The 22567-nt window shown below is 41.6% G+C and overlaps 1 protein-coding gene across 2 annotated transcripts in view; it reads left to right on the top strand.

Moving 5' to 3' along the window:
• Positions 1–22567, top strand: part of SNTB2 (syntrophin beta 2) — a 123924-nt gene that overhangs the window by 43908 nt on the left and 57449 nt on the right. For both annotated transcript variants that reach the window (XR_010727095.1, XM_066243189.1), the window contains exon 2: positions 11938–12151. Coding sequence is in view for 1 of the 2 variants with exons in the window: in XM_066243189.1 (XP_066099286.1) it covers positions 11938–12151 (214 nt within the window). In the remaining variant the exon portion in view is untranslated. The remainder of the gene's footprint in view (positions 1–11937; positions 12152–22567) is intronic.

Here is a 22567-nt window from a genome sequence, read left to right on the forward strand (position 1 = left end):
ATCAACTCCCATATGTGCCTTGACCAGGCAAGCCCGGGCTTTTGAATCAGCAACCTCAGCATTCCAGGTCGATGCTTTATCCACTGCACCACCACAGATCAGGCTTCTCCCCAGCCCTTTAATAGCAGAATGCCCTATCCCTTGGTGATTGTGCTGGAAAGTCTTCCACTGGCCCCTCTAGGTGCACTCCTCCTTCTCTGCCTGCTTTTCTTCCCAGGAGGCTGACCTGCACGGACATCCCGAGCTTCCTGGGATGCTGGAGGGAAGGAGGGAGGAGAGTGAAGTTGGTGCATTTATCCCCTTAGCTCCCAGCCTGCAGGGTCACTTCAGTCTGGCTAAATTAACTGAAAGGCCCTGCTCCTCTCAAGTTAGCCCTCTAGGACTCTCTCCTTCTGGGCCTGGTAACCACTTCCTCTTCTAGTCCCTTCAGGCCTAGGTGTGGAAACAGGATATCACACTCTGTTTTCCCCTGCAGTTTTCCTGAACTCTTGCCCTCACCTTTATAAATTGTCCTTTATTAACCTTGTGCCATTTATTAACCCTGTGCCATTTATTTTCTGCTAGGACCCTGACTGATACAGCGATCTTATCTAATCTCATGGCTTTTTAAATATCATGCCAACAATTCCCAAATTTATAGTTCCAACCCAGGCCCATCTTCTGAACTACAGACTCATATATCTGGTGGCCTGCAAGATTTGATTGTCTAATACAGGGGTGGTCAACCTTTTTATACCTCCTGCCCACTTTTGTATCTCTGTTAGTAGTAAAATTTTCTAACCACCCACAGGTTCCACAGAAATGGTGATTTATAAAGTAGGGAAGTAACTTTACTTTATAAAATTTATAAAGCAGAGTTACAGCAAGTTAAACCATATAATAATAATTACTTACCAAGTACTTTATGTCGGATTTTCGCTAAGTTTGGCAGAATAAATCTTTATAAAACAACTTAATATAGTTAAATCTATCTTTTTATTTATACTTTGGTTGCTCCACTACTGCCCACCATGAAAGCTGGAATGCTCACTAGTGGGCGGTAGGGACCAGGCTGACTACCACTGGATATGTCTTAACTTAGAGACCTTTTCTCTAAACCTGTTGATTGCAACTCTGTCTTTCCAGTTGTTTAGGTCTGACCTAAACTTTAGGACAAACATCTCAAAATCATCCTTGATTCCTACCCCCACCCCCACCCCTTATTCAATCTGTCAGGATATTCTAGGTTTTCCTTTAGTAGAAAATCTGACCACTTCTCACCACCTCCTCTCCTGTCACCCTGGTTCAGCTACAATAATCTCTTACCTCTAATAACCTCCTAGTTGGTCTTCCTGCTTCTGCCTTAACCTCTTTCTCCCTATTTTTAACATAGTAGTGAACACGATTAAAATACAAATTAATCATGTCACTTCTCTGCTTAAAACCTCCAATGGCTTCTTATTTCAGAATAAAAGGCAGAGTCTGTAGGATGACTTAAAAGGCCCCTTACACTCTCTGCCTCCCACACTCTACCTCTGTGACCCCATCTATTACCCTGTGCTAGTCACATGGGCTTCCCTTACTGCTGTGACACTGTTCTCTCTGTCAGGAATGCTCCTCCCAGATATCTGGATGACTAATTCCCCCACCTCCCTTAAATCCTCATTCAAATGTCATCTCCATGACCACCTTATATAGAATTGCAAATTTACCCTCCCCAGCATTCCTGATTCATCTGCCCTTATGTTTTTTCTTTTTTGCAACACTTAACATCTTCTAACATATTATATAATTTACTTATAGTGGTCCCTCATCTATTGCAGAGGTTAGGTTCCAGACCCCTCCCACCCACCCCCAGTAGGCGAAAATCCATGAAGTAGAGACCTTATATTTATTTCATTATTTATATATATTTTAAGGCTACGGTCACCGAGCCAGTCAACGCCCAGGATACAGAACATAGTGCTCTGGTTGGTCGCCTCCTATCCATCAGCCAATAGTGTGTGCTATGTATGATCTCACGAGGGCACCTGTAGCTGTGTTTTTCATAGGTGCGAGTCTTTGTCTACTCATCTGCTGTACTCTACATATTTTATTTTATTTTCATTTTTTTTGGGGGGGGTTGTTTTGTTTTGTTTGGATTTTTCTGAATCTGGAAACGGGGAGGCAGTCAGACAGACTCCCGCATGCGCCCAACCGGGATCCACCCGGCACGCCCACCAGGGGGCGATGCTCTGCCCATCCGGGCGTTGCTCTGTCACGACCAGAGCCACTCTATTGCCTGGGGCAGAGGCCAAGGAGCCATCCCCAGCACCCAGGCCATCTTTTGCTCCAATGGAGCCTCGGCTGCGGGAGGGGAAGAGAGAGACAGAGAGGAAGGAGAGGGGAAGGGGTGGAGAAGCAGATGGGCGCCTCTCCTGTGTGCCCTGGCCGGGAATCGAAACCCGGGACTTCCGCACGCCAGGCCGACGCTCTACCACTGAGCCAACTGGCCAGGGCTACATATTTTATTTTGATTTAATATTCTTTTAATGTGTTTTAATTAATATTTTTTATATTTTTTACATTGTTTTTAATTTTTTAGGCTAGAAAATGATTATTTTACTGCAAAAGTAATTAAAATAATAAATATATAAAGATACCTATATACCACAAAATCCAATGGTATAGCAAAAAATCCACGATACAAAATTAGATATATACAATTTAAAAATCTGCAATACACTGAGACTGCTAAAAATGAACCATGATATGGCAAGGGATGACTGGATTTATTTTTTACTTTATAATTGTCATGCAGTAAAATTTTATCCCCCTCCTTTATGGTATACAGTTCTGTGAATTTTAGCACATGTATAGATTCTTATGTCTATTGTCACAGTCAGGATACAGGCAAGTTCCATACTCCAAAAAATAATCACATCTTTCCCATTCCTAATCCCTGGCAGCCACTAATCTGTTTATCATATAGTTTGTCTCTTCAATAATGGGATCATGTAGTAGGTAAGATTTTGACACTGGCTTCTTTTACTCAGCATAATGCCTTTGAGATTTATCTAAGTTGCTGAGCATATCAGTAGTTTATTCCTTTTTATTGCAATGTAGTATTCTCTTCTATGGCTGTCCTGCAGTTGATCCATTCAGTCAGTGAAGGAAATTTGGGTCATTTCCACTTTCCAGGGCACCTATGAATAGGACTGCTAAGACATACATGTACAGGCTTTTACGTGAACATAAGCTTTTGTTTCTCTGGAATATAATTTACTTATTAATAATATTCGTGGTGGTTTTTCTGTGTGTGTGTGTGTGTGTGTGTTTTGCATGTTTTGTACACAGATATATTATTCTAAGTTTCTTTGTTTGTTTTTGTTTTTACAGAGACAGAGAGTGAGTCAGAGAGAAGGATAGACAGGAACGGAGAGAGATGAGAAGCATCAATCTTTAGTTTTACATTGCACGTTGCAACACCTTAGTTGTTCATTGATTGCTTTCTCATATGTGCCTTGACCGCGGGCCTTCAGCAGACCGAGTAACCCCTTGCTGGAGCCAGCAACCTTGGGTTCAAGCTGGTGGGCTTTTGCTCAAACCAGATGAGCCTGCACTCAAGCTGGTGACCTCGGGGTCTCGAACCTGGGCCTTCCACATCCCAGTCCGACGCTCTATCCACTGCGCCACTGCCTGGTCAGGCATATTTTAAGTTTCTTAAAGTTCCTGGCACATAATAGGAGCTCAACAAATTGGTGAATAGGTCAGTGTTACTTTGAAATGGAAGGGTTTAGAAAAGAAAGAAAGAAAAAAAAAAGAAGAGTTTAGTGCCGTGGTCAGCAAACTTATTAGTCAACAGAGCCAAATATCAACAGTACAACGATTGAAATGTCTTTTGAGAGCCAAATGTTTTAAACTTAAAGTATATAGGTAGGTACGTTGTTATTAACTTAATTAGGGTACTTCTAAGATGGCCTTTGCCAAAAACTCAAGGGGCCAAAGAGCCACATGTGACTTGCGAGCCGTAGTTTGCTGACCAAGGGTATAGTGAAACTATGGTCATTCTGAATACTTCAGGGTTTACATCGCCAAACCCTAGACTGCAGTCTACTCAAGCCCCACGTGGCAGGAGTCATAGGTTGAAAAGACAGCTGCTAGTTGAGAATGTAAAAGGATTTATACTGAAAGTAATTCCTCCCAAATGTTTCTGGTGGCCATCTATCAGATTCCTGATTTGGAAGAGGAGCTTGGGATGAGGTTAAGGAGAAACCTCTTGGGAGAATACTTTAACAGTGATGTCAACATAACTCATTCGTGAGCAAAATGAAAAGCCAGCTCTTCCTCCCTAAGGATAACCCAGAAACAAGCTTGCTTGCAAAAGCAGGGGGAATAATGGCACCATTCTCCCCACGTTGTCTGACCTATTTAGTTTCACTTAAACTCATAGTAAAGGTCACCAGATGGGATAAGAAAAAGATAAGTTTTAGAGACTATAAAGGAAAATGATGATTATTTGAGAGGTTGATGTTTATAAGGCAAGGTGATTAATTTACTGGAATATTTGTTCTAACTGCCATTCCCTATGTCTGACTTGGAAGTATCTTTTGGGTAAGCTTTTCAGTGACATTCAGTTTAAAATCATTTGCTGCCTAATGTCCCAAACCAGGATAGCAGTGTACCTTGTTAAAAAACATAGACCCCCTGTAACCCTATTAGAGTTGGCTTTTGGATCCCATCCAGTGCATTATAGTTTTTGAAGGTTCAGCAAAATTTCACTTCAAGGTGGTGGTTCCATGTTTAAAATTTGAGCAAGATTTTAGAATAAGTTTTCTTCATTTTTAAAATAAGGTTTTTTAGTATAAATGATATGGACTCATAAAAATTTCAAAAATACAGGCCTATATGAAGAAGAAAAGGCAATCCTATACCAGTATATAAGGACTATTGATTGATACTTTGATGAAAATTCTTCCAGACATCTTTCCAGGTGGTTGTACTGTACATGTAATATTTTTTGTCACTCTAAAGTGAAAGGGCTACAGTGATGCTTTTACAGTGGAGGAAAGTCCCTTCATTTTCAATAAAGAGTGATCAGTACATAGAATAAAGAAAATAACGTCAGTACCTAACCACCTAAAACACTGCAACCATCAGTGTTTAATGAAACAGCTTTAGGATGATCTTTTTCAGGAAAAATGAAATAATTCTCAAATAGGGGTGGAGTGATTGAGCAAAAAAGGAAACAGAGAAAAAATTCATGGACACGACAGCAATATGGTGATTGCCAGAGGTCGGAGCTGGGGGATTGGAGGAGGGTATAGATGGAAGCTTGACTTGGGGTGGTGAACACATAATACAGAGTACAGATGATGTGTTGTAGAATTGTGCATCTGAAACATGTATAATTTTGTTAACTAGTGTCACCCCAATAAATTCAGTAAAAAGAGGAAAAAGAATTCTGGAATATATTAAGGGTTCTGAGTTGACCTGAATACCATGTGGGGGTCTAGAGTTCTCAAAGTGTGTGCCAGGGCACACTGGTGTACCCTAGAAGATTTACAGGTTTGCCCTATGGTATTCCAGAGAAATGTGTGCCTGTTGGGGACCAAAAAACCAACAGGGTTTTTGGAGTTTAGATTTTGGTGGGACAAAGGTGTAGGGGATTGGCTGTAAGCTGGCAGTCTGCCCAACCCCCCACCTCACTTGCCTGATTAGGTTGCAAAAGGCTGTTAAGCTGTGGTGCTGGATTGTTTACACTACCCCCCGTGTTCCCCGGAAAGACTGAAGGCAACTTTCTTCTATCCTTTGTTTGGTGTAGAGTTAAGATCATATGTATGGTGGGTGTTTTCTACACTCAACACAATTAAGAGTAAAAAGAGAGCCCTAGCTGGTTGGCTCAGAGATAGAGCGTCGGCCCGGCGTGTGGAAATCCTGGGTTCAATTCCCAGCCAGGTCACATAGGAGAAGCACCCATCTGCTTCTTCACCCCTCCCCCTCTCCTTTCTCTCTGTCTCGCTCTTCCCCTCCTGCAGCCAAGACTCCATTAGAGCAAAGTTGGCCCAGGCACTGAGGATGGCTCCATGGCCTCAGCCTCAGGTGCTAGAATGACTCCAGCGGCAACAGAGCAATGCCCCAGATGGGCAGAGCATCACCTCCTGGTGGGCATGCTGGGTGGATCCCGGTTGAGCGCATGCGGGAGTCTGTCTGACTGCCTTCCCGCTTCTAACTTTGGAAAAATACAAAAAAAAGAGTAAAAAGAGAGGAATTCTTCAATGTTTGGCAAGGAAATGAGAGTTTGCCTTTCAAATATATGCCCAAACATTGAAGAAATCGCTAAGACACATCAGGCTCATGTTTCCCATAAACACAAGAATGAAAAAACTTAACACATTCATGCCAGAACCTGCCAATTTACTATATCTTACTAAGAATGTATCTATATGTATAAAAATATAAGTTTTGGCCCTGGCTGGTTGGCTCAGTTGTAGAGCGTCGGCCTGGCATGCAGAAGTCCCGGGTTCGATTCCCGGCCAGGGCACACAGGAGAAGCGCCCATTTGCTTCTCCACCCCTCCCCCTCCCCCTCTCTTTCCTCTCTGCCCCCCCCCCCCCCCCCCCCCCCCCCCCGGCAGCCGAGGCTCCATTGGAGCAAAGATGGCCTGGGCGCTGGGGATGGCTCCTTGGCCTCTGCCCCAGGCACTAGAGTGGCTCTGGTCGCAACAGAGCAACGCCCCGGAGGGGCAGAGCATCGCCCCCTGGTGGGCAGAGCGTAGCCCCTGGTGGGCGTGCCAGGTGAATCCCGGTGGGGCGCATGCGGGAGTCTGTCTGACTGTCTCTCCCCGTTTCCAGCTTCAGAAAAATACAAAAAAAAAAAAAAAAAAAAAAAAGGAAAATATAAGTTTTTTGTCACTTTTAAAATTTTTAACCCCTCTTTTTTACAAATTCTAAAAAGCATAAAAAATGTAACAAAAATGTTTTTTAATGTCAGAATAAATTTAGTTTTGCCATTTATTTTGTTTAATTACCATAAAACACGCTTGGACTTTCTATTTTTTCTTTAATATTTGACTTAATTATTATAACATATCTCTCAGAAATTGTATATAGTGCGCCTACAATTATTTGTAGGATTTTAAATGCACCCCGACCTAAAAAAGTTTGAGAACCACTGGTCTAGAGGCTTTGTTTATTCATCCAAGTATCCAGGTTAAAGCATTGTGGCAACTTGGAAGGTCTAAGGATAGGACTAAAACAGTACTGTTAACTTTCCACCTTCCCCAAATCTCAAGTAAATTAGAAATAGATATCTATTCACAGTTCTTCAGCCATTTATGGATGGCCAGTGAGGTGGAGGTATGGGCAACATTGTCATCAACTCATGAAACTCATTGCTCTCTGAATAAAGCCATGCAATAGGCTGTATATGTATTTTTTTTTTTGTATTTTTCTGAAGCTGGAAACGGGGAGAGACAGTCAGACAGACTCCCGCATGCGCCCCACAGGGATCCACCCGGCACGCCCACCAGGGGGCCACGCTCTGCCCACCAGGGGGCGATGCTCTGCCCCTCCGGGGCATCGCTCTTGCCGCAACCAGAGCCACTCTAGCGCCTGGGGCAGAGGCCAAGAAGCCATCCCCAGCGCCCGGGCCATCTTTGCTCCAATGGAGCCTCAGCTGTAGGAGGGGAAGAGAGAGACAGAGAGGAAGGAGAGAGGGAGGGGTGGAGAGGCAGATGGGCGCCTCTCCTGTGTGCCCTGCCGGGAATCGAACTCGGAAACTCTGCACGCCAGGCTGACGCTCTACCACTGAGCCAACCGGCCAGGGCCTGTATATGTATGTCTTTTATTTAAATATGTGTGCAGTAATCAGTTCAGTGTTGCTGCTGTGATTGAATGAACTGAATAGATCATATAGGGTCCTTTTCTAACTGGTATAATATTCAAGATTAGTCATCTAGACTTGTCTTTAATTTCCCCCAGTTGGTAGCCCCGTAGTTGGTATATTGCCTTAAATAGTTCAAAAAGCATATCTCTGCCATTGGCAGTGACTGGAAACTGTAGGAATTTCTGCCAAAGTTCTTGTGATCTAATCCTCTTGAAAGTACAAAGCTAAAGCATTTATTGAAATGCTTGAGTCAGCCACTCAAGGGATATACTGGCTGCAGCCCTGCTCATTTTTCTAGGATGAAAAATCTCCTTGGTGACCTGAGGCAGCTAGCTAGCTTTCACTCTCCCCACCTAGAAATACATGTGTTATAACTATGCATAAAAAGCACACACACATAGTTGACACACATAAACTATATCTAAATGCTGGCATAATTTTTAAAAAGGGGGTGGGGGGAGGGGAGTGAAGAGAGAGACAAATATAGGGTAACAGAAAATGATTTAACTTTGGGTGATGGGTACACAAGATAATCACAGTTCAAATGCAGTAGAAATGTTTACCTGAAACCTATGTACTCTTATTGATCAGTGTCACCCCATTAAATATAATTTTCTAAATATATTTTTTAAAAGGGCCTTTTATGATCTATTATATTTCCTAGAATTACACTTAATTTCAGCAAATCTTGTTTAGTGACATAAGAAAATAACTTCATCTCTTCTATTGATTGCTGTTTAAAAATTTTAACTTCTCCAACTTTCTAATTTAGGGAAGGAAAAGAAAGCCACCTACTATTTATTGAATGTTTCGTATATGCCTAGAATTTTTACTTATTTAGTGTCAACTCCCATTTTATGATAGATAAGGATGTCAGAACAGGCAAGTGAGGTCACACAGCTCTGAGGTGGCAAGCACAGTTAGTAATTGATTTAGGTCTATGTGATTCTGAAGGCCTCTTTACCACTACCTTATACTATAGAATGAATTACAGAATGCTAGGCTTGTAAAAGACTATTATCAATATTATTAAGTAAAAAATACAAGTTGCAGAACATTCAGCATAATAAATTGCCACTGTGTGAAATGTGTGTGTATACATGTATCCTTATGAGTGTCTGTTTTATAATACATATGCTTAGCATATCTATTATATCTCTGGAAGACCACACAATGGTTGCCCCCAGTGGTGGGAACTGGGTTGCTAGAAACCTAGACTTTTTATTACACAGTCTTTTATACTGTTGAATTTCGTTTTATGTGCATATATTACCTGTTCAAAAGGAACTATTTTTAAAGACTGTTGTTAGCTATGTTTTTAGAAACATTTGATTATTATTTTGGATTCAGTAATCTGTTAGTAAAGTTTCATAGGCTTGTAAAGCTTCTAATGTTATAGAATGTTAATGCTAGCTATTATGATACTGCTAAGCACTGATAATGATCATATCTTTCCAGTTTTCAGTTCCCACGATGCTACTCTAATGACCTACCACTTTGGAATTTGAGAGGGAGCTAGAATACTGATATAACATATATTGATGTTAGCAGAGGTAATGGTGACTGATTCATCAACGTTCAACTATTTATTTACATTTTTAGTGCTATTTAAGATTTTAGTAATCTTTGGTTTATCTAGTTTTTGAAACAAGAACACCATGTCTCAAATGACAGTAGTAGTTGCCAGTCATGACTGAGGTAAAAGAAGTATTTTATATAATTCCTAAAATTGAACCTAAAAGGAAAAAGTTTCCCATCTACTAAAAGCTGTATTTTAATTTGGGTCTATCAGTAATAGAAATACAGCTAGTGCTCGACTTACGACCACAATTGGTTCCGACAGACCGGTCGTAACACAATTTGGTCGTAAGTTGAGTAAGCTATATGTACAGTACTGTGAAATGATGTTATAAAAATCTTTAGGCCCTGGCCGGTTGGCTCAGTGGTGGAGCGTTGGCCTGGCGTGTGGAAGTCCTGGGTTTGATTCCCGGCCAGGGCACACAGGAGAAGCGCCCATCTGCTTCTCCACCCCTACCCCTCTCCTTCTTCTCTGTCTCTCTCTTCCCCTCCCACAGCTGAGGCTCCATTGGAGCAAAGATGGTCCGGGCGCTGGGGATGGCTCCTTGGCCTCTGCCCCAGGCGCTAGAGTGGCTCTGGTCGCGGCAGAGCGACGCCCCGGAGGGGCAGAGTATCGCCCCCTGGTGGGCAGAGCATCGCCCCTGGTGGGCGTGCCGGGTGGATCCCGGTGGGGCTCATGCGGGAGTCTGTCTGACTGTCTCTCCCCATTTCCAGCTTGAGAAAAATACAAAAAAAAAAAAAAAATCTTTAAGTCATATTTTATCATAATTTTCTTTCATTATTGTTATATTTCGTAATTTTCTTTGTTCATTTTATGCCATTTGTATCATCTCTACACCATTTTGTTTCTTATTTTTACATTTGTCAGGTTTAAGTAAAACACTGCATTACCAGTACAACTGGTTTAATATTTGCAAAGACAATTTCCTCTTGGTAGACATCTTGGGAGGGGTTTGATGAAAAATATCCAAGACACAAGACACAAATTGCTGTACTGAGTCTGGAATGACAGTTGAAATGGTGCACGTGGAGATGGTAGTGCTGCCGGAAGCTGGTCTGCATTATTGTACGCCCAGCTGGGCAACGCTTGCACTGCCAGATGCAGAGCAGTTGTGGCTAGCGATTGTGGTCGTAAAGTCAAATGGTCGTAAGTTGCATAGGTCGTAAGTCGATCAATATTTGTACCTTATCTTGAATTTTTGTGCTCATTTAGAAACTAATGATCTGTTTACACAGTTGTCTTCCTTACTAGACTGTGTAAACAGGGCAAAGCCCATGCCTCATTTGCTCTCATTTCATAGTGCTGCCTGATGCTTGACACTTGGGAGGTAGCTAAAAATGTTGATTGAATTGAATCAGATTGAACTAGCAATAAGCAGCTTAGTCCAACAACGAGAGAGAGCATTAATATCAGTCTTCAGATTTTTTTTTTCTGTATTTTTCTGAAGCTGGAAACGGGGAGGCAGTCAGACTCCCGCATGCGCCCGACCGGGATCCACCCGGCACACCCACCAGGGGGCGATGCTCTGCCCATCCGGGGGCGTCGCTCTGTCGTGACCAGAGCCACTCTAGCACCTGGGGCAGAGGCCAAGGAGCCATCCCCAGCACCCGGGCCATCTTTTGCTTCAATGGAGCCTTGGCTGCAGGAGGGGAAGAGAGAGACAGAGAGGAAGGAGAGGGAGAGGGGTGGAGAAGCAGATGGGCGCCTCTCCTGTGTGCCCTAGCCGGGAATCGAACCTGGGACTTCCGCACGCCAGGCCGACGCTCTACCACTGAGCCAACCGGCCAGGGCCAGTCTTCAGATTTTGAAGATGGTTTTCATGTGGAAGAGACAGGTCTATATGGATTCAGTAGACAGAAAACCAATGAGTGGAAGTTTCAGGAAGTTTCTAAATGTTGACTTGTGTAAAGCTAGGTGGCATATCAGGAGGACCTGAATCTATCACCAGGAGATTCATTTATGGCTGGTCAGCTATGAAACAATTTAAGACTTTAATCATTTATTTGTTCCTTCACTCATTTACTGAAACATTTACTAAACAGACACTGTTCTAGATATTGGGTGTCAAGATTGAATAAATCATAATCAGCTTCGGGAAGCTCAACAGCCGGAAGGGCAACAAGTTTTAGCAAAGGATTACAGCGCAGGGTCCTAAGAGGTTGTTACAGAGGTGTAATGTAATGATAGTACCCCAGAGAGAGTAGACAGAACATGCTGCTGAGGAGGTGACTCTTGAGTAGAACTGACCAGGAAGACTAAGGGAGAAACGAGTGTCTTAGGCAGACAGAATAATACATGCAGAAGCTCAGGAAATAAAGTTTTTAGAATAGAGCAGTGCTCTTTCATTTGGATTATGTGCCCTTAAAAAGACCCTCTGTCCCTAAGAGTCTGTGTGCTGGCTTTTTTTTTTTTTTTTTTTAGTTCATGCCAGATACTGCATGAATGTGTGAATTTTACTTGTCATTTTTTAGGAAGCAAAATTACTAATCTCCTTCTTTGATTTTTGTTCATAGTCAAGTTCATCCGAGAAGTAACGCCATATATCAAGAAGCCATCATTAGTATCAGATCTGCCATGGGAAGGTGCAGCTCCCCAGTCACCAAGCTTTAGTGGCAGCGAGGACTCTGGTTCTCCAAAACACCAGAACAGCACCAAGGACAGGAAGGTCATTCCTCTCAAAATGTGCTTTGCAGCTAGAAACCTAAGCATGCCGGATCTGGAGAACAGGTGAGCTGTATGTAAGCAGAACATCATACTTACAGCTTTGCAAAATTAAAGACATGTTGCAGTATTACTTATGCATAGTATTATGCAATAACACAGAGGGAAACATCAGTCTGAGATGAGATAATAATTTTTGGCGTTCCATATTTAAATACTTCATACATATATGTACAGTACATATATAGAAAAATTTTGACCTGACCTGCAGTGGCACAGTGGATAAAGCATCAACCTAGAATACTGAGGTCATTGGTTCAAAACCCTGAGCTTGCCTGGTCAAGGCACATACAAGAAGCAACTGCTACAAGTTAATGCTTCCCGTTCCTCCCCACCCTCTCGATATTTCTCCCCTCTCTCTAAAATAAATACAATCTTTAAAGTAAATAAATAAAATTTTAATTTAAAAAAATTTTGGACAAACACACAAGAAACTTAATGGTGGATACTCATGGGGAGTTACATGGGATTAGAAGGAAAGAAGGGACTTCTGGTTTTTATTTTATACCTTTCTGAAGTATTATTATTACTTTTTTACTATGAACATTAATTTATAATTGAAAAAATCTTATTAAAGAGATTTTTAATAATGTCTTTTTAGATGCAAATTCTTTATACTGTAGATTGTGTAAAGAGTCAGAGATCTGTCCCTGGCCAGGTGGCTCAGTGGATTAAGCGTTGTCCTGGTGCGCCAAGGTCATGGTTTTGATCCCTGGTCAGGGCATATATGGGAAGCAATTGATGAGTGCACAATTACATGGAGCAACTAAGTGGAACAATAAGTTGATTCTTCACTTTCTCTCTCATCTCTCACCCCACCTTCCTTTCTCTCAAATCAATGGAAAAATTAAAGAAAAAAAGATCTACATTATAAATCTGGCTATATCAGCTAATAATATAACCCTAGCAAGTTAGCTTCTCTTGACCTTTGTTTCCTCATTTGTAAATGAGAGTGTTGGATTGGTTAATTTCTAATGTCCCTTGTAGTTCATAACCATTTGGGTTCTATGACTTTGTCTTCATCAACTCCATGAGGTGTTACTGGTAAACCTAGTGTTAGGTTAGCAATCAGGAGGAGGGGGGGAGATAAAATGGTCCAAAGACATAGTTAAGGATAGACTTTTTAAAAAATATTTATTTTACTGATTTTAGAAAGAGGAAGGGAGAGAACAGGAGAGAGACAGGAACATATGTTCCTTTGTGTGCACTGATCAGGGATTGAACTGGCAACCTCTGTGCTTCAGGATGATGCTTTAACCAACTGAGCCATCCAGCCAGGGCAAGGACAGACTTTTCATCATGACCTTTCACTTTTATCATCTCCTCCAATCTAAATGAACAGCCAGGTGCCTAATCAGGGTGAGGTAGACCATAGATGACAGCAAGCTGAGTGACAGTCTTGGACATTTTAGGCATAGAGACATTAAAGCTCTTCCTCTGTATCATGTTGTATGGTGTGCCCCAACGAGCTGAGCTCTGCAATCAGACTGACCTTGATTTGAATCCCAACTAGGTCAGCTGCTCAAAGGAAGGGGCTGAGCAAGTCCCTTAACCTCCATAAACTGCCTCATCTGTTAAAAAAAAAAAAAACCAGAAAGAAAGATAATACTTAACTCAGTGTGGAGATTAAATATGAAGCCCTTTGCATAGAACCAAGCACATAGTAGTTTCTTAGAAAATAATAGCTTTAAAAAGTCTTTTTTTTTAACTTTTTTAAAATTTATTTATTCATTTTAGAGAGGAGAGAGAGAGGGATGAGAGAGAGACAGAGAGAGGAGAGAGAGACAGGGGGGAGGAGCTGAAAGCATCAACTCCCATATGTGCCTTGACCAGGCAAGCCCAGGGTTTCGAACTGGTGACCTCAGCATTTCCAGGTCGACGCTTTATCCACTGCGCCACCACAGGTCAGGCTTTAAAAGGTCTTAACTGCTTACCATGTGTACTCTATTTGGAAATTATATTCTGATATATTTGTATTGTTTTTGTTGCTTTATTTTAAAAGTTCAAGACAGAAATGTTGTTGTTACCTACAGATTTATTCATGAAAGAGTTTGTTCAGATGGATCATATCTAAGTGTAACAGAGCATGAGCTTTACAGAAATTATATATTTTTTCATAAAGTAAGAATTTGATTTGTAAAGTAAATAATCATCTCTTCCTCTTAAATCCAAATTAAATTTTTTCTCTACAAATGAGATATATTTATGTAAGGCCTTTTTCTGTTAATCATGGACTTAAGAAAAAATTAGATAGTGGGGGCCATAGGAAAGGAACTAGAGTAAAGAAACAATGTGATAAAGAACAAAAAGCAGTTAAATTTGTCAACTAGTTGTCAGGCTGAAGAAAAGTATTCAAGCTAAGGCCCTTCGTTATAAATAATTTCCGAGAATGAGAAATTCTCATTCTGTTTGGGCTGCCATAAAAAATACTGTAGACTGGGTAGTTTAGAAACACCATAAAGTTATTTTTCACAGTTCTGAACAAGGCTGGGAAGTCCAAGATCAGGGTACTGGCAGATTCAGTGTCTGGTGAGGGCCTGCTTTCTAATTCGTAGATGTCTGCCTTCTTGCTACACCCTTGAGTGGCAGAAAAGTCTAGCGAGCTTTCTGGGGTTTCTTTTTTAAGAGCACGAATCCTATTTACCTCATCATCTACCAAACATCACATCTCCTAATATTAACACATTGGTAGGTAGGATTTTTAACATATGAATGGGGGGACATAGACATTTAGTTTTTGACATCTGTAATTCTGCTGATATAGCGGGTATTGGAGGAAAAGGCAAAATATTATGAAGATTGTATAGAACTCTGGGGTTGTGAGAGTGGAAATGGAAGAAGGAAGGTGATTTGAATTGGCCATGTTGCTGAAAGTTGTGTTACTTTATCATCCACTAAGCCATCTTTAGAGCTTAGTAATCTTGACCTTCATTAAAACTTGAGGCAGCAGCCTGACCAGGCGGTGGCACAGTGGATAGAGCATCAGACTGGAATGTGGAGGACCCAGATTCGAGACCCAAAGGTCGCCAGCTTGAGCGCTGGCTCATCTGGTTTGAGCAAGGCTCACCAACTTGAGCCCAAGGTCTCTGGCTTGAGCAAGGGATCACTCGGTCTGCTGTAGCCCCCAGTCAAGGCACATATGAGAAGGCAATCAATGAACAACTAAGGAGTCGCAACAAAGAATTGATGCTTCTCATCTCTCTCCCTTCCTGTCTGTCTGTCTCTATCTGTCCATCTCTCTGACTCTGTCTCTGTCACAAAAAAACAAACAAAAAACCCCAAACTTGGGCTGTATTCTATTTAGCATATAAATATGCTAAAGTTATATGGTGGATGGTCAAGTTTGAAATAGATCTTCAAAATGAATTGGAGAGGGCAGTTAGGGCTACAAAAGTTCTGTTACCTTACTCTTAATAAGATGCATCAGTCTACTCGACCATGATTTACCATACAAGGAAAGGTCTTAGATGATTCAGTCCATTCCAGTCTCAATGCTGCAAAATAATGTCTTTACTTTTACTTAAAATATCAAAATTTGCAGGCCCTGGCCGGTTGGCTCAGCGGTAGAGCGTCGGCCTGGCATGCGGGGGACCCGGGTTCGATTCCCGGCCAGGGCACATAGGAGAAGCACCCATTTGCTTCTCCACCCCCCCCTTCCTCTCTGTCTCTCTCTTCCCCTCCCGCAGCCAATGCTCCATTGGAGCAAAGATGGCCCGGGCGCTAGGGATGGCTCCTTGGCCTCTGCCCCAGGCACTAGAGTGGCTCTGGTCACGGCAGAGCAACGCCCCGGAGGGGCAGAACATCGCCCCCTGGTAGGCAGAGCGTCGCCCCCTGGTGGGCGTGCCTGGTGGATCCTGGTCAGGCGCATGCGGGAGTCTGTCTGACTGTCTCTCCCTGTTTCCAGCTTCAGAAAAATTAAAAAATAAAATAAAAATAAAAATTTGCAAGTGATTTGTTTTTTGTAAGATATAAATTGGGAGAGATTCAAGGTTATTCCTTTATCACTCTTACTTGCATTCACTGTGCTGTCTAGAGAAAAAGAAAAGCAGGGGATTTACAGGTACCTGACAAAATTATGCATAACTTATACACACAGGAATGTGATCATCTAAAAAAATGTTGAGAGACCTGGCTGGCTTCCTCAGTAGATAGAGCAACGGCCTGGCATATACAGATGTTCCGATTCAATTCCCAGTCAGGGCACACAAGAGAAGCAACCATCTACTTCTCCCCGCCTCCATCTCCCCTTCTACCTCTTCCTCTCTCTCAGCCAGTGACTCAATTGGTCCAAGTGTTGGCCCTAGGTACTGAGGATAGCTTGGTTGGTCCAAGTATCAGCCTCAGGTACAAAAAAATAGCTCGGTTGATTGGAGCATGGGTCCCAGATGAGAGTAGCCAGATGGATCCCGTTTTGGTCATATATGGGAGTCTGTCTCTCTATCTCCCCTCTTCTCACTTAAAAAATGTTGAGAACCACTGAATAAATTAGACAGAAATTAAATAATGGTCTTGTAACTCTGGCTAAGCTATTTGTTTTCCAGAAGCCTCAGTGTCCTCCTGTATAAAATGAAAGGTTATGTGAGGATCAAATGAGAGAATGGTTGTAAAATTGGCATAATAAGCTTTCAATGTATTATAGGTGCTATTAGTGTCCTTGTGACCTTAAATAAGTCCCTTAATTTCTCTGTACTACTGTTTTTTGGACATAATAATACCTGCTCAACTGTACTCTTTAGAACTACCTTGAGGATAAATAAGATAATATCTATAAAATTCAGTTGGAGCACTTTGATCCTTGAATTTATCTCCGCTCTGTCAAAGTAAGTGTCACAGCGGGTGACACAGCTGCAACATTTAAAGCCATGTAAAAAACCAGTTCACATAGGAACAGCAAAAATACGTTTCATCAGGACATCGATTACCAAGGCACTTAACAAATTGCAGCTTTATATAACTGACCGTGTTTCTGTTGGAAAATCTTTATCTTCCACAGAGTTTCTTATAAAACTCTGAGCAAGAAACAGGTTTAGATGTTTTCTAACCTAGAAAATAACTTATGAATCTGTTTTTAAGCCGTAAATAAGCATGTGGTTTCATTTCTTCATTCTTTATTTTATCCCCTAACATTTTTTTAATCTAACATGGGACAAAGTTGAAAGAATTTTATAGTCTACACTCATTTTTTCACCACCTAGATTCTACCATTAACATTTTACTGCGTTTTTTATCACAGATTGGCTCATCCATTCATCCAGTCCAGTTTTCTTTTTTAATGTATTTCAGAGTAAATTGCAGACATTAATATACTTTCATCTAACTACTTATGCATGCATATAAATAACTAGAGTTCAGTGTTTTGTTATAGTTTGTTTACCTTTGGGGGTAATATTTATATACCATAAAATGCATAAACCATAAGTTTTGTCAAATGCATACAAATAAAAGAACCAAGCCTATCAAGATATAGAGCATTACATCCACCTTGGGAAATTTTCTTGTGGCCCTTCTCAGTCAATTCTCTTCCACCTCCCAAGGCAATAACTGTTCTGACTTTCTACTGTTAGATTAGTAGTTCTCACTATCCTAAAACTTCATAGAACTATGATCAGATCGTGCATGTATGTTCCTTTGTGATAGAATTATTTTACTCTGCATAAGGTTTTTGAGATTTGTCCATCTTGTTGTACATATCAGTAGTTTTTATTACTGACTAGTATTGTGCTGTATGAATGTATCACACTTTCTTTATCCATTATCATATTGATGCACACCTGAGCTATTTCCAGTTTGGAATATTAATAAAGTTACTGTGAATATTTTTGTTCAGCTCTGTAAGCATATACTTTTATTTCTCTTGGGTAAATTCTTAGTGAAATTGCTGTGTCAAAGGGTAGACATATGTTTAGTTGTTATTTTTTGTTTTTTGTTGATTTTTAGAGAGAGAGGAAGGGAAAGAAAGACAGAGACAGAAACATTGATCTGTTCCTGTATGTGCCTGACCAGGGATTGGACCTGCAAGCTTTGCGTATCGGGCCAACGCTTTACCCAACTGAGCGATATATGTTTAGTTTTTTTTAAAAAACTGCCACCAATAATGTAGGAGAGTTTCTGTTGATTCACTTCCTCACCAGCATATACGTTGCCAGCCTTTTAATATTAACAAGTCTGATGGGTACGTAGGAAGCTCTTGGTAGTTTGTCTTTTACCTTCTAAATGAAAAACTTATTTGACATAAGAGGGAAGCATCCTTTTCTTCTGTTTTACTACTTTTAGTTTCATATTCGCTATCCAGAGTTGAAAAAAAAAGTGCTGACCATCAAAATGAGTAAGTAAGAAAGAGGAAGTTTATTTTCTTCCTCCACCTTGAGTTCTCAAGTCCTCACTAGATGCTTCTGATAGTTATAAACAGTTCATTCTGGAAAGTGAAAGCTAAATAAATAATGATGAAGTTCAGGGAGAGAACATGAGCCCATTCCTTAGCAAACAGCATTGTGATCAGTGTGGAGTTTAACAAAGAAAAAGTGTTCTTTTTTTTCTTTCTTTTCTTTTTCTTTTTACTAATTTTAGAGAGAAAGAGGGAGAAGAGAGAGACAGAAATATTCATCTGTTCCTGTATGTGCCCTGACCAGGGATTGAAACTGTAACCTTTGTGTATTAGAACAATGCTCCAACTGAGCTATCCGGCCAGGGCAGGACAAGGTGTTCTTAAACACTGCTTTTCAGAATTGTAATTTGCTTCCTTTGAGCTGGTTCACAATGTCTTGTTCATCTTCATGTTGGGTATCTTCCATGTCAATGGTAAATTGTGGCTTTTTGATGTATAAAACAGTATGATTATTACTAAATTGAACACATAAGTTATATAAAAGACTACTAAACAGAAGAAATAAGCAGATTGGACTTAGAGAAACCTATGCTTTTGTGTACCTTAACATTGACTTGATTCATGTGATTAAAATGGAATTGCATTGCTCAGGAAATCCTCAGTGGTTTGACTAAATGCCAAAACTCTTCACACTGTAGCTGTTTCCTCTTCACTCCTGTGGACCCAAACAATTACTGGCAGGCTGCCTCCAGATCTTTGTTAGAAGAGTTTTCATATGAATTTTTCTTTTAAAACAGCAGTAGGCTTTAGGAAATACTTTGTCCCCTTTATCAGGTGTAGAGGGGCTTCCTCTTCAAAAGCAGATTCTTCTGGATCCTAGAATCATCAGAGTTTTGGAGTTTCTTTTCTGTTTCTCCTAATTTAATTTACTATTTCATAATCCCTTTCTAAAAAACACTGCAAAATTTTTCTTTTCATGAGAAATTGGTGATTAGGGCCTGGGAACTAATTTACTGCCTTTTTATTTTTTTTCCTTTTCCAGCCTAGTGGTCCTTGTTAATCAGGTTTAGTTTTATTTTATAACAGACTTATTTTCCATTATTTCACTTATTAATAACTAGGGTGTTGGATGTTGGCATTTTCAGTTCAGAGTGTATTGAAGGAGATGTCTGAGTGACTGTCCCAGGAACTGTATGAGGTGAAAGGCTTTTTCAAAAGGTGAACGTTTTGTGCCCAGAGAAGGATGAACTGATTACTATCTGTAGTGCTAAGTAGGCCAGGAGGAGGAGTGAAAGAAATTTCTTGTCATGGTTTTATGACTGATTTAGCATGTGTTTAAAGGATGTTCGTTCAGCTGGTTACAGTGCCAAAGCAACCAGGTGGAAATAATTAGCCCCTGTAGAAAACAGTCAGTCTGATAGAAGGTCTGAATTAAGGACATCTCTGGCTCTTCACCCCCCACACCCCGCCAGTAGGTGAGATGAGGGTGTGTTTGAATCTTTTACTGGTTTGAGGGTGGGGTAGTCACTGGTCTCTGGGCTTGAGGAATGCTGAAACAGACTGTCAGCCAGCTCCTTTATTTTAGCTGTGTGCTTGACTCCCACTTCCAGAGGTAACTGGTACCTTCAGTTCCCCAGCCTCTTTGGGATTCTACAACACGGATTGGCTAGGATTGACTCTCCTCACTTTTCTTAGGTCTAATAAGTCATTTAACTCCTCTGTCTGCTTGCCAGTTTCCAAAATTTTATTGTTGCTCCTCTTCTGTTTCCCCTGAGCTAGTAGCATATGCTTTTTGAAAATTCACTTTATAGGTTGATGATTTCTTAGATACAATACCAAAACCACAACATATAGAAGAAAAAAACTTATAAGTTGACCTTTGTTGTATTTTTCTGAAGCTGAAACGGGGAGAGACAGTCAGACAGACTCCCGCATGCACCGGACCGGGATCCACCCGGCACGCCCACCAGGGGGCGATGCTCTGCCCCTCCGGGGGGGTCGCTCCGTCGCGACCAGGGCCACTTCAGCGCCTGGGGCAGAGAGGCCAAGGAGCCATCCCCAGCGCCCGGGCCATCTTTGCTCCAATGGAGCTTCAGCTACAGGAGGGGAAGAGAGAGACAGAGAGGAAGGAGAGGGGGAGGGGTGGAGAAGCAGATGGGCGCTTCTCCTGTGTGCCCCGGCCGGGAATCAAACCCGGGACTTCTGCACGCCAGGCCGACGCTCTACCACTGAGCCAACCGGCCAGGGCCAAGTTGACCTTTGTTAAAATTTAAAACCTCTGCTCTGTGAAAGACACTATGTATTGTGGCCCTCCAAAGCAACAGAACAATAGGAAAGATGAATGGATGGATAGATTTATTAATTATATGAATTGGCTCATGCAATTTTAGAGTCCAGGAAGTCCCATGCTCTGCAGTCTGCTGGCTGGAGAAACAGGAAAGCCAGAAGTGTAATTCAGTCTGAGTTCAAAGGCCCAGGAACCAGGAGTGCATGTCAGATAAAGGACTGGTACCTAGATACACAAAAAAATTCTTAAAACTCAACGAGAAACCAACCCAATTAAAAAAATGGGCAACAGATCTGGACAACTTACCAAAGGAGAAATACAGGTGGCAAATAAGCATATGAAAGGTGCTCAACGCCTGACCACAGGTGGTGGCATAGTAGATGGAGTGTTGGACTGGAATGCGGAGGACCCAAGTTCGAAACCCCAAGGTCATCAGCTTGAGTGTGGGCTCATATTTGAGCAAGGCTCACCAGCTTGATTGAGCCCAAGGTCGCTGGCTTGAGCAAGGGGTCACTCTATCTGCTGTAGCCTCCCTGATCAAGGCACATATGAGAAAGCAATCAATGAACAACTAAGGTGCCTCAATGAAGAATTGATGCTTCTCATCTCTCTCCCTTCCTGTCTGTCTGTCCTAATCTGTCCCTCTCTGTCTCTGTCACACACCAAAAAAAAAAAAAAAAAAAAAAAAAAAAGGAGAGAGGTGCTCAACATCATATGTCATCAGAGAATTCCAAATTAAAACAATGAGATACCACTACATACCTATTAAAATGGCCAAAATCAGAGCAACAGGAACTTCTATTTATTGCTGGTGGGAATGGCAAATGGTACAGCTATTTTGGAAGACAGCTTGGCAAATTCTTATGAAGCTAAACATGGTCTTACTATATGACACAGTAATCATGCTCCTTGGGATTTATCATAAAGGTAGCAAGATGGGTAATTCCAGTGGGAAGATAGGTGAGTGGGTGAGTAGATAGGTACCAGATAGATGTGTTTAGAATCTATCTCATATCATGGCACTAGCCTGGGGGATGTGCCCCAGAGTTATAGAGGCCTCCATTGCCATTCTGCTTTGCCACTACCATCTTGGGAGTACCTTTTTTAGACAAGAACTTCATAGTAGTCATCACAGTCCTTAATAAAAGCACTTTTTATAACCTGTAATTGAGTGTTAATTGTTCATTTCCTACCTTCCGTATTAGACTATATAGACCCAGGAGAGTAGAGACTTTTTTTTTTTTACCACTGTATTTCCAATACTAGTATCTATCATAGTATCTGGTGTATAGTAGGTCGTCAATAAATGTGTGTTTAAGAAAGGATAGACTGCCTGACCAGGTGGTGGCACAGTGGATAGAGTGTTGGCCTGGGACGCTGAGCACCCGGGTCCAAAACCCCGAGGTCAATGGCTTGAGCCCAAAGGTCACTGGCTTTTTTTTTTAATTTTTATTTATTTATTTATTTTTTACAGAGACAGAGAGTGAGTCAGAGAGAGGGATAGACAGGGAGAGACAGACAGGAACGGAGAGAGATAAGAAGCATCAATCATTAGTTTTTCATTGTGCATTGCAACACCTTAGTTGTTCATTGATTGCTTTCTCATATGTGCCTTGACCGCAGGCCTTCAGCAGACCGAGTAACCCCTTGCTGGAGCCAGCGACCTTGGGTTCAAGCTGGTGGGCTTTTCCTCAAACCAGATGAGCCCGCACTCAAGCTGGCGACCTCGGGGTCTCGAACCTGGGTCTTCTGCATCCCAGTCCGATGCTCTATCCACTGCACCACCGCCTGGTCAGGCTTGAAGCCCAAG

The sequence above is a fragment of the Saccopteryx bilineata genome, chromosome 9 (genome assembly GCF_036850765.1).
Source record: "Saccopteryx bilineata isolate mSacBil1 chromosome 9, mSacBil1_pri_phased_curated, whole genome shotgun sequence".
Classification (NCBI taxonomy): Eukaryota; Metazoa; Chordata; class Mammalia; order Chiroptera; family Emballonuridae; genus Saccopteryx; species Saccopteryx bilineata.